This window comes from Echinops telfairi, unplaced genomic scaffold, assembly GCF_000313985.2.
Source record: "Echinops telfairi isolate 266 unplaced genomic scaffold, ASM31398v2 ScPeMD7_7459;HRSCAF=8497, whole genome shotgun sequence".
Classification (NCBI taxonomy): Eukaryota; Metazoa; Chordata; class Mammalia; order Afrosoricida; family Tenrecidae; genus Echinops; species Echinops telfairi.
Genome location: NW_022111359.1, coordinates 4,570,705 through 4,582,729, shown reverse-complemented (window position 1 = coordinate 4,582,729; position 12,025 = coordinate 4,570,705). Strand labels below are relative to the sequence as shown.

General features: G+C 58.0%; 2 protein-coding genes and 1 non-coding gene across 3 annotated transcripts in view; all 3 read left to right on the top strand.

Moving 5' to 3' along the window:
- Positions 1–5,861, top strand: part of EEF2 (eukaryotic translation elongation factor 2) — a 6,902-nt gene extending 1,041 nt beyond the window's left edge. Inside the window, exons 2-14 of the mRNA XM_004714375.3 lie at positions 1–212; positions 690–1,083; positions 1,305–1,483; positions 1,629–1,734; positions 2,025–2,138; positions 2,230–2,368; positions 2,497–2,692; positions 2,919–3,177; positions 3,398–3,505; positions 4,035–4,388; positions 4,579–4,761; positions 4,846–4,978; positions 5,232–5,861. Coding sequence (XP_004714432.3) covers positions 1–212; positions 690–1,083; positions 1,305–1,483; positions 1,629–1,734; positions 2,025–2,138; positions 2,230–2,368; positions 2,497–2,692; positions 2,919–3,177; positions 3,398–3,505; positions 4,035–4,388; positions 4,579–4,761; positions 4,846–4,978; positions 5,232–5,425 — 2,571 coding nt within the window. The 3' untranslated portion in view covers positions 5,426–5,861. The remainder of the gene's footprint in view (positions 213–689; positions 1,084–1,304; positions 1,484–1,628; positions 1,735–2,024; positions 2,139–2,229; positions 2,369–2,496; positions 2,693–2,918; positions 3,178–3,397; positions 3,506–4,034; positions 4,389–4,578; positions 4,762–4,845; positions 4,979–5,231) is intronic.
- Positions 1,168–1,232, top strand: LOC115873095. The gene has a single exon (XR_004048227.1). It is a non-coding gene; the product is annotated as a small nucleolar RNA SNORD37 (small nucleolar RNA).
- A 3,396-nt stretch (positions 5,862–9,257) lies between the features above and the next one.
- LOC123522775 (death-associated protein kinase 3-like) overlaps positions 9,258–12,025 on the top strand; it is a 5,128-nt gene continuing 2,360 nt past the window's right edge. Inside the window, exons 1-2 of the mRNA XM_045300053.1 lie at positions 9,258–9,323; positions 10,538–10,701. Of these exons, the coding sequence (XP_045155988.1) occupies positions 10,640–10,701 (62 nt within the window). The 5' untranslated portion in view covers positions 9,258–9,323; positions 10,538–10,639. The remainder of the gene's footprint in view (positions 9,324–10,537; positions 10,702–12,025) is intronic.

Below are 12,025 nucleotides of genomic sequence, written 5' to 3'. Positions count from 1 at the left end.
AACTTCACCGTCGATCAGATCCGGGCCATCATGGACAAGAAGGCCAACATCCGTAACATGTCGGTCATCGCCCACGTGGACCACGGCAAGTCCACGCTGACCGACTCCTTGGTATGCAAGGCGGGCATCATCGCGTCAGCTCGTGCTGGGGAGACACGCTTCACGGACACGCGCAAGGACGAGCAGGAGCGCTGCATCACCATCAAGTCCACGTGAGGCCCCACCCCTTCCCTGGAGGCCACTCCTACCACTGCCACTTGGAGCCAGGGCTCCTGGTTCCATGGGCAGAAACCCTGTTCCCTTCCTTTAGCTATAGAGAGGGGCTTCACATGGGTTGGGGCAGTCCTTCCAGTGGGCAGTTAGGTCCTCCTGGGGACGTCTGTAGTCCCTGGTCAAGCTCTGGGTTGTCCCTTTTAGGACAGAGGTAGGCTACTCCAAGCACCCGAGTTGAGCCATACTGAGGGCCAATCTCCCTAAGAGTGGGGTCCCTTTTGGGGGTCCTGAGGTCTGGTTGGTGGCAGGTACCTGGGGTGAAGCAGGTGTGGTGCCTGCCTGGATTTGGAGTGCCTGGGATGGTGAGGGCCTGTGACCCGAAGTTGTTGACCATTCAAGGCTGTGGGAGGCCAGCTGGGGTGGGCACTCTGTCCATCCTGAGGTGGGTCTCAGGCTTGCCGGACTCTTCCCCACAGCGCCATCTCTCTCTTCTACGAGCTGTCAGAGAATGACCTTAACTTCATCAAGCAGAGCAAGGACGGCTCCGGCTTCCTCATCAACCTCATCGACTCCCCAGGCCACGTGGACTTCTCCTCGGAGGTGACGGCGGCGCTGCGGGTCACTGACGGCGCTCTGGTGGTGGTGGACTGTGTGTCGGGTGTGTGCGTGCAGACGGAGACGGTGCTGCGGCAAGCCATCGCCGAGCGCATCAAGCCCGTGCTGATGATGAACAAGATGGACCGGGCCCTGCTGGAGCTGCAGCTGGAGCCTGAGGAGCTGTACCAGACCTTCCAGCGCATTGTGGAGAACGTCAACGTCATCATCTCCACCTACGGCGAGGGCGAGAGCGGCCCCATGGGCAACATCATGGTGCGGAGCTCTGGGCCCAGCAGGATTGGGGTGGCCCGGGGGCTCGTAAGGTGCCTCCGGCGGGTGAGGGCTGCACCAGTGCATACCCATGATGACTGACATTTCTTCACTTTGACCTGATGTTTGTTGAAGAAACATGATGTCTGAGGTTCCCAGAGCCCATTGGGTCTGGGGGCGGCAGTCCCTGCCTATGTGACAGCCCCACTCTCATTCCCTCCCAGATTGACCCCGTCCTGGGTACTGTTGGCTTCGGCTCCGGACTCCACGGCTGGGCCTTTACCCTGAAGCAGTTTGCAGAGATGTATGTGGCCAAGTTTGCCGCCAAGGGTGAGGGCCAGCTGGGGCCTGCTGAGCGGGCCAAGAAAGTGGAGGACATGATGAAGAAGCTCTGGGGTGACCGGTATGTGTGGGGCATGTGGGTCAGCGTCTTATGGGTGGCACTTGCTGGGGCTGTCTTGTCTTGAGAATGACATCCACATTTCATTCATGGGTGGTGGTATCATCCCAGACCCTCAAACCTGATTAGGGTGGGCTTTCTCTGTCAGGTATTTCGACCCCACCAATGGCAAGTTCAGCAAGTCTCCCAGCAGTCCTGATGGCAAGAAGCTGCCCCGGACGTTCTGCCAGCTCATCCTGGACCCCATCTTCAAGGTGTGTGTACTGCCCGTGACGCCCTCTGCCCCGATGGCAACCCACATGCGGTCACGGTGGGGCAGGATGGGGTGGGTGGAGGGTTCTGGACCAAAAATGGGTGTCATGTGACGAGGTTAAGGTAAGGTGGGAGATCTTGTAGAATGGTCCCAAGGTAGGCACAGGCTTGAGCTAGACCTTTGTAAACTCCCCAAACCAGAGCAGGCTTTCGCCTGCATTCTGAGAGCAGTCAGACTCTTGTCCTGCGGGACCTGGTCTCAGCACATCTCACTCCTACTCGGCCCTTTCAGGTGTTCGACGCCATCATGAGCTTTAAGAAAGAGGAGACGGCTAAGCTGATTGACAAGCTGGACATCAAGCTGGACAGCGAGGACAAGGACAAGGAGGGCAAGCCCCTCTTGAAGGTGCGTGACCAGCAGTTGCCGAGTGGTCCCTGGCTGTGGTCAGCAGAGATGCACCCCTGCCCTGAGTGGTGACCCTGGCCTACTCACACAGGCTGTGATGCGGCGCTGGCTGCCAGCTGGGGACGCGCTGCTGCAGATGATCACCATCCACCTGCCCTCCCCCGTGACGGCCCAGAAGTACCGCTGCGAGCTGCTCTATGAGGGGCCCCCCGACGATGAGGCTGCCATGGGTGAGGGCCAGGATGAGAGGGGGCCCTGTAGAGAATGTGGGGAGCATGGACTCTGGGGCCCAGCCCTCTGTGGCCCCCTGTGCTGCTCCGGCTTCTGCGCCTGCAAGGAATGATCTTTCTCTCTTCAGGTATTAAAAGCTGTGACCCCAAAGGTCCCCTCATGATGTACATTTCCAAGATGGTGCCAACCTCCGACAAGGGTCGCTTCTACGCCTTTGGCCGTGTCTTCTCTGGACTGGTGTCCACCGGCCTTAAGGTCCGGATCATGGGGCCCAACTACACCCCAGGCAAGAAGGAAGACCTCTACCTGAAGCCCATCCAGAGGTGGGCACTGCCCAGTCCCCTGAGGAGTTGGTTGCAACCCATGCCAAACTTGGTGGGTGTGGTCAGCCATGGCTCCCATTTCTAGTCCCTTGGGTCCCAGGGGTGCCCTGCTGTGTCCTGTTTGCTCTGCAGGCCCTTGTGTGTTGGGACCCAGATGCTTTCTCTGTGGCTTGCACCCAGATTTCAGGCACCTTCTAATGGGCTCCCCTTCTGCTTCTCCCATCAGGACGATTCTGATGATGGGCCGCTACGTGGAGCCCATTGAGGATGTGCCCTGCGGGAACATTGTGGGTCTAGTGGGCGTCGACCAATTCTTGGTGAAGACTGGCACCATCACCACCTTTGAGCATGCCCACAACATGCGTGTCATGAAGTTCAGCGTGAGCCCTGTGGTCAGGGTGGCCGTGGAAGCCAAGAACCCCGCTGACCTGCCCAAGCTGGTAGAGGGCCTGAAGCGGCTGGCCAAGTCTGACCCCATGGTGCAGGTGTGCCCAGGGACTGAGGGCATGGGGCATGGTGTGTATGGGGGCTGGCAGGGTTTCCTCTACGGGGTCCCTTGACCTGCTCATCTTGTCCAAAATGTACCTGCTCCATTTGTTGAGGACCCTGGGTTTTCCCCACGGCTGCTGAGAGCTAGCCTGTCCCAAGAGGTGAGATCCTAGGGCCCTGGGGGTCCAGTATTGATTGGTGGGCGGGGCTTTGCAGTGCATTATCGAGGAGTCGGGCGAGCACATCATTGCAGGGGCTGGTGAGCTGCACCTGGAGATCTGCCTCAAGGACCTGGAGGAGGACCACGCCTGCATCCCCATCAAGGTCAGCCCCCCTCTCCTACAGCAGGGAGCCCACCTAGCCCTTGAAAGTTCTGGTGGGAAGAGGATGGGCACACCCCCATGGTCTGGTTCGCTGGGATCAGCCTCACCTGCTGGGCGTGGCCTCGGCATGGTTCTCCAGCCCCCAGTACAGGGTGGGATATATGCTCCTGACCTGCTTGTCAGACCACCCCTCAAACTGGTCCTGGGAGCTAAGCGTCAACAGCATCCAGGGGTTTCTCTGCCCTTGCTCTCTGAACGTACATGCAGTGGCCACCTGGCCAGACCCTGCAGCCCCTCAGCTGTAGGGGAGTGGGTGCCAGTGGAAGGGGCCTTGTAACAGTTCTTGGCAGGGGACTGACTTGAGAGTCCTGGATACTTAGATGCCTGGGAAGTCCCCACCCACCTGGGCAAGTTTCTTAGCTGTGGGCCCCTGCCACCAGCTTCCCGAGCACTTGCAAGAGAAGCTGTTATGAGATACTCGTCGACGCCCGCCCCGGATGACCATCCCCCACTTTACACACTTTACACAGAAATCAGACCCGGTTGTCTCCTACCGCGAGACCGTCAGCGAGGAGTCTAGCGTGCTCTGCCTGTCTAAGTCCCCCAACAAGCACAACCGGCTGTACATGAAGGCACGGCCCTTTCCTGACGGTCTGGCCGAGGACATCGACAAGGGCGAGGTGTCCGCGCGCCAGGAGCTCAAGCAGCGTGCTCGATACCTGGCCGAGAAGTACGAGTGGGATGTGGCCGAGGCCCGCAAGATCTGGTGCTTTGGGCCTGATGGTACTGGCCCCAACGTCCTGACCGATATCACCAAGGGAGTGCAGTATCTCAATGAGATCAAGGACAGCGTGGTGGCCGGCTTCCAGTGGGCCACCAAGGAGGTGAGCTAGAGGGAGGGCGGGCGGGGCGGGCTTGGGGTTGGACTGTGTCTTGAGTCTCGGTGTCTTGTAAGGAGGGTTCTTGGGGTTGCTGGCTGAGTTGTCGGGCAGGGTGAGGTGACTCATCCCTGACCACACTCCTCAGGAGTCAGCCCGTCTCCAGAGTTCTGACTGCATTTCCCCTTCCCTGCAGGGTGCGCTGTGCGAGGAGAACATGAGGGGTGTGCGCTTTGACGTCCATGACGTGACCCTGCACGCCGATGCCATCCACCGTGGGGGCGGCCAGATCATCCCCACTGCCCGGCGCTGCCTCTACGCCAGTGTGCTGACAGCCCAGCCACGCCTCATGGAGCCCATCTACCTTGTGGAGATCCAGGTGAAGGCACTACCCGTTACCTCTGCCACCCCCCCAACACTCCCCCCTGCCCCCACAGTTCTGAGCACCCCCTCTTCCTGACAGTGTCCGGAGCAAGTGGTTGGGGGCATCTATGGCGTTCTGAACAGGAAGCGGGGCCACGTGTTCGAGGAGTCCCAGGTGGCTGGCACCCCCATGTTTGTTGTGAAGGCCTACCTGCCAGTCAACGAGTCCTTCGGTGAGTGCCCACCTTGGCCGGGTCACACTGTCAGGGTCCCACAGTCTAACCAGGGAGGTGGGTGTGATAGACAACTCGGGAGGTGATGGGAAGGTGGCCTAGGCTAAAAGGGAGGGAATAATTTCTATTCTGCGGGAAGAGCAAGGGTAGGTACTGTAACCACAGCAGGGAAGGGGGGGTGGTGGTGGTGGGCAGAAGCCCAGTTGAGCAGGGCCACTGGGTCCCCAGCACTTAGCCCCATCCCCTCCTGCAGGCTTCACAGCCGACCTGCGGTCCAACACTGGCGGCCAGGCCTTCCCGCAGTGCGTGTTCGACCACTGGCAGATCCTGCCCGGGGACCCCTTCGACAACACCAGCCGGCCCTGCCAGGTGGTGGCCGAGACGCGCAAGCGCAAAGGCCTAAAGGAGGGCATCCCGGCCTTGGACAACTTCCTGGACAAATTGTAGGTGGCCTCATGGTGGCCACCGACAGGCCCCGGGTGGGACTGGGCCAGCACCGACAGCAACACCTTGTCACCCTGGCCCTAGGGCGGGGCGGGGCCTGCTCGGTGCCACCCTCTGCATTCACACTCAATGCCATCTCCCGGTATTTATTTCAGGGGCCGCGGGGTGAACGGCTTCTTGGCAGGACTTAATTGGCCGGTGGGGAGGTGGGACATGGGACACCCTGACACCCCGCCCCCCAATTTCTTAAGAAGGAAACTCAAACGTCCAAAATATATATATATAAAGTGAAAACATTGGGAAGTTTATCTGGGCGACAGGCCCTCCTTGGACAGCCAGCCACCAGAGGCAGGGAGGGAGTTATGTGTGGGCTTATGGGGTGCACCTCCAGCTGTGTCAGTGCCATTGGTGTAATAAATTCGGAATGGTGGTGACCCTCTGTCGCCTGCTCTGCTCATTCTTCCACTTCTGCCTCCTCCAGGAGGCCAAGTTCCTTTCACGGCTCTCCCAGGTGTAAGACCGAACCACAAAGGCCACCTTCACCTCTTGAAACTGACGTGTGCTTGGGATGGGGGGTGCACATTGGGCCAGAGTGGCTAGTAGACCACCTAGGAGGACCCCAGACACTCCGAGTGCTGCAGCAGCTCCCTGACAAGGGTAAGTGGGCCTTAGGGGCACCACTTCCTGAACACCCAGCTTTCCCTGAGAAGGAGCATCAGAGCTTCCAGTACCAAGTTCATGACCACTGACACTTGGACTACAGGCCACAAACGCCTTTTAGAAACACCACTGCACGCAAGCAGTAATCAACACTGAGGAGGGACGAGGCTCTGGTGTCCAGTATTGAGTGCAAGCCAGGGGTTCCTGGCTCTGGTTCTAACCTAAAGCCATGCACAGCATAGTGACAGCAGGGGACCTCAACAGAGGCAAAAAGGAAAAACCACAGGGCACAGATGAAGCAAGAAGGATCGTTTTCAGTCCAGGAGCTGAAAAAGGGTAGCACCAAGTAGCAACATGGAGAATATGTTTGAAGTAAACCACTTACAAGTTCAGGAGTACAAACACCTAACTATCCAAATGCATGAGCCCACAGAAGAGAAACACTTGTGTATGTTGTTGGAAGACTTGAATGCATCATAGAGGTATTTGATACATAATGGGGGGGGGGGCACTTGTCAGAAAACAATGTGACCTAGCAGATTGGAAAAGTTGGGCCCACAACACAGGTGCAAGGAACTTGATCCAGGAGAGGCCTGACGAATTGATGGCTCTAGAATCGGACTGAAAGCTGATGACTTCCAAAGGCAGGGACCCCTCAGGGTACAGGAATGGCAAGGGATGAAGCACTCAAGAAGTGATCATGGGCCACCGCCATCACTGTTTGCTTGCAAGAGTCAGTTCCCAGTTAAGCCCCATGGACATGAGAACAGTGCCATATGCACCCAGTTTGTAGTAAAGCCAAAGTGATGCTCGGGCAGGGATGGCAGGGCTTCGTCTTGCCTGCTTTGGACACAAGGAGATCAGTCTTTTGACATGTTGGCTAAAAGGGGCAATGAAGAGAGGAAGGCACTCAAAATGACACCATGGCTGTACCAATGAGCTCAGCCAAAAACAGGATGGTGCAGGACCAGGCCGCTTCCTTAGGTGCACACAGGTTGCTGTGGGCGGACCCAACCCAAAGGCAGCCAAGAACAGTTTGAAAACCTACATGGTCACATAAAATCAGACTTGTGACACAAAGGAAGGGTTGAAAATGACCCTTGAACCCAGCAGCCACCTGTGACTCAAGGTTAGGGTTAAGTAAAATGTGAGAGGAGCCACATCACTGGTGTCTGGCAGTCGTGGGGTCTTGATTGAGTCACCTTCCCTGCCATAGTGATCCTATGGGGCTGCCCCTGATAGGTTGTCATCTCTGTGGGCCCAGATCACCCGTCTTTGTTCCCCAAGGAGCCCCTGGGGGGATTCAGGCCACCAGCCTGTGGTTAGCAGCTGAGGATTTGACTTGTGCCACCAGTATTGTTCCTGTGTGAGTGGTGGGCAGCAGATACCGTGCACATGTCCAGAGAAGGCTCTATCTTCCAGCACTGGGCTAGAAGGATTGATGGTTCCCCGGGAGATTGAAAAGGAATGATTTGTCGGATGTGCAGGGTTGCATTTCTACCCTGTCCTGTAGAATCACTGAGTCAGAATTTACTTGATGCAGGAAGCTTTTGTTTTTCAGTTTGAGTGGTTTGGTAACACTACTTTTGGACTTTTCCCCAAAGCAACAAGCAAATTAAGGGAGGAATTAAATGTTAAAAAATCTTACAGATTTAAGACACTCCAGATTTTGAACTAAGATCTGTTAATTTACGTAAGAGGTGTAGCAGTACACTGTCAGGGAGCTGCCAGTCAGGCAGGGAGATCCCAGGATGATTCAGAAGATGTGGCGAAAGGGACACACAACATTGCTGCCATCAGAACTATGTGGGCTGAAAGCGACTGCCGCCAAGCTCATTCTGACTCACAGCGGTACAGAAAGCCTCATCTTTCTACAAAGGAGCAGCTGGTGGTTTTGAACTGCTGGCCTTGCTGGTAGGAGCCCCCACTCAACCACTACACTAACAAGGCTCCACAAATATGATGTGAAGCTGTTGTTTGATACGTCCCCCTAGGTTTACTTACCTGGGTTTTATTGACTGGGCCCAAGCATTCAACTGTGTGGATCATAGCAAATTATAGCTAACACTGCAGAGAATGTTCCAGACACTTCATTGTGCTCTTGCAGAACCTGTGCAAAGCCCCAGAGGAAGGGGATGCATCGCCCTGCGTGGCTGAAAATCAGGACAGGTGTCAGTCAGTCTTGTATCCTTTGATTATACTTAGTCCTTATCTGTGTGCTGAGCAAAACTGGACCACATGAAGACCTCGGCCCCAGGATTGGAGAAGGGCTCTTCAACATCCTGCGATATGCAGATGACATCACCTTGCTGGCTGAAAGTGGAGAGGGTTGAAGGACTTGCTGATGAAGATGAAAGACTACAGATTCCGTAAGGATTGCAACGCAACAAAAAGCAAAAGTACAACAGGCCCAATAAACATCACGATACATGGAGAAAACAGTGACACTGCTCAGGGTTTTAGTCGGCGCCAGCAGCATTCAGGGGAGCGGCCGTCAAGAGAGCAATTGACGTATTGCATTGGCAGAGGCTGCTGTCAGACCTCTTTAAGGTGTTTAAAAGCAAAGATGGCACTTTAAGGTCTACGGTGCGCCGGACCCCAGCCACGGCATTTTCAACCATCTCAGATGCATGGGTCGTTGGACAATGAATAAGGAAGACGAGAGAAGAATCGATGAGTTGAACCTCATCTGCACCTAGTACTGACAATGCGGGTAGCGTTTCATAAAGGGTAAAACTGTAAGGGGAGCGAAGGCAGCGCCGGGGTTCACCCCAGCAGCCGCACGGGGTCCCTGGCAGGAGCCAGGCCTCCGGCTCCACGTACCCGGCACCCGAGAAGGGCAGGCGGCTGTTGCGGGCCTCGAGCATCCCGGATGCCTAGCGGCTTCAGGACCCGGTCGGAGGAGGCTCGCGGTGCGGGCGGGAGTCCGGAAGTCGATTCCACTTCCGTCCGCTTGACGAGCGTTCATCCCAGCCAATCATCTGCGGGCAGACTAGCACGTCGACCAACTGCGAAGCCGTCTCTGGGGCTCGGGCAGGAAAGGGGGCGCGTTGAGTGGCGGCTCCAGCGGCGGCCGCGCTGACCAATGGGAGTTGGGGATCTGCGTTCTGAGGCGGGCAGTGGGGAACGGGATGACGTCACGTCGCGACGTCTGCGGTTTCGCTGGCCCAGGGACTGCCGCCGCGGAGCCAGCACAGCGGCGGGACTGGTCAGGGGCTCAGGGCCACACTGTGCGCTGCGGGTACGGGGCGCGACCGGCGGGCAGGGCGGGGGCGGGGGCGGGGGCGCTGGGGAGGACCAGGGGGTGGCCAGGTTGGGGAGCCCTTGGGTGACCGGACCGAGGAAGGGGCAGCGAGGGGCGTGGAGGCCGGAAGAGGATGCCTAGGAGGAACGTCAGGGATGGGGAGCCTGTGGGGCCGGGAGATGCTCGCAGCGGGGCCATTGGGTGTGGCCCTTGGAGCTGTGTTGAGGCTGGTGACATGGGGTGGGGGTCGGGGAGAAGGGCGACGGGGAAGACTCAGCGTAGTGGGGTTAGGTGAGGATAGAGGGACAGAGGGACCCGATTGAGGGTGGAGGAGACCAGGCTGGAGGGACGTGTTGTAGCGGAGGCTGGAGGCAAGCTTGTTCTTGCTGGGATAGTGGATGGTGGGGCCCAAGAGTGGGTAGGGGGCTTGGCCCAGCGTTTGGGGACTTAGGATAGGGCAGTGTGCTTCCGTAAAGATAGCAGTCTGGTAAACCCTATAGAGCAGGTCCACTGTCCTAGAGGGTCGCTGTGAGTCGAAAGCGATTCAGACAGTGGCTTTTGGGTGAAACCCCAATGAGAGGCGGGGAGGTGGGGTGGTCTCTTGAGAACAGTCTAGGTATGGGGGTGAGGGGTGGGGTCAGGTGGGGCGGAGAGTAAGGCACGTGTGTGCTAGGAGGAGAGGGGCAGGGTATTGGGAGGTCTGTTGGGGGTCGAATTAAACCGGGTGTCTCCAAGGAGGAACAGTGCCCTGGGGGGAGTGGGGGCGGGCAGAATGTGGGGAGCATTCTGGAATGTATGGAGACTGGACTAGCAGGTTGGCAGAGGTCTAGGCGCAGGAAGCTGAGCTAGAGCACTAGGGGGGTCGGTGAGAGCAGAGGGGGTGTTAAAGGAACACATGGGGTACCAGGGGGCCGTACTGACCTTTTCCAGGTGGTTAGCATGTCACAGTGAAATGACACGTGGCAAAGCCCCCAGCCCGCTCTGTGCTCTGGTCCCCTGGGTCCATGCAGAACATTGAAACCCTGCCTGGCCCTGTGACCCATGGGCTTAGTCAGCGATGGGACCCTGTGATCTCTAGGGTGCTCTTGGGTTGATTTCTGCAAGTCCACCACCAGGCCTATCTTCCTCATCTCACTCCCGAGCTTCTGCGGCGCAGGGAGGTGAGCCCAGTGCGGTGGTTGGAGCAACAGCTGGTGCCCTGTCTCCTCTAGGGGTCAAGGTGAGGGGACATCCCCTACGTCCTGCCCTCAGGTCTCATCCTCTGGGCATTGGCTGGAGCAGAGGCCACTGGAAGACAGATCTGCCACACCGCCATGTCTACCTTCCGGCAGGAAGACGTGGAGGACCACTACGAGATGGGGGAGGAGCTGGGCAGGTGAGCAGCCGGCTTGGGGGCTGGATGCAGGTGGGGATCTCGCTTCTTGGCTTCTGGGGGGGAAAAGTCAGAGTGGAGTGTCCTTAACGCCTAAGTAGCCCGTGGCGTGTAGTGCCGTTGGGTCAGTTGATTGACACTTGATTGACACTTGGCGCAACCCCGGGGGACGGCCGGAGAGGTGCTGCCCCACAGGGTTTCGTCTCTAGAGGAGGAGATTGCCAGGCCTTTCTGCCGCAGGACTGCTGGGGCGGGCGTTCAAAGTGCGTGCAGGCAGGGGGCGGTACAGCCCGGTGGACTCTGAGGCACGTTGACCCAGCGTGATGGAGGAGAGCCGTGCTTCCGTGGACTTTTCAGTGGCTGACATGTTTCAAGGGGAGTTAGATTGCCAGGCCTTTTCCGGGGCACCTCTGGGCAAGTTTGAACCCCTCCCCTCCCGGGTGTGTGCACCCGTTGAACCCTCCTTTTTCAAGGGCTGCCTGAGGGAGGCAGGATGCTCAGGAAAGTTCCCCTGACCCTTGTACGTTTAACGGGCTCCTGTGTGAGTCCGCGAGCAGCCCCGCTGGCGGCATGGTTGTTGTTGGTCAGCAGTTGGAAGCCACCAGCCACTTTCGACTCCTGTGAAGAATTCCAGTCTCAGAAACAGGGTCGCTGTGAGTCAGCGTGGGAAGGCAGTGAGGCTTGCTTGTGGGACCATTTCTCTGCCTGTTCATGGGGAAGGCCTCCCCTCCAGGTAGGCCCTGATTTCCTGCCTGGCTGGGCTACCGAGGGTCTCCTGGGACTCCCCACGACCCGCTTGGCCCACCTTCTTTTGTGTGGCGCTCCATCCTTATTTGGTGAGCTGGCTGCTGGCCAGCCTTTCTGGGGCCGCTGGGCCAGCCCCCTGATGTCAGCGGAAGGGAATGTAAATACTGGGGAGAAGGCGGACGGCTCCCTGGAACCTTAGGGCCCCCCAGTAGGAACACCCTCCCCTGGCCTGTGGGAGACGGCCCATTCAGAACCTTCCGCTGCTTGGCCAGTCACCCCTCCCCTACTCAGCAGCCATCCCAAGCACCACAGGATGAAATGTGCTGCCCTGCAGTGTCCTGGGAATCGGCGAGGAGGGGGGCCCTGGAGATGGCCTCTCACTGGCAGGTTTTTCGGAGGCAGATAGCCAGCCCTTTCTCCCTACTGTCTTCATCAATCGTTGCACCACACATGCTTCGGCGAACAGACTGGTACTGACTGCTGTACCTGAACTTCCCTGGCTGGAAATTGAACCCTGGTCCCCCACCCTCAAGCTGAGGAGTCTCCCGCTGAGCCAGCACTGCTCTCTTTTTAACATTTT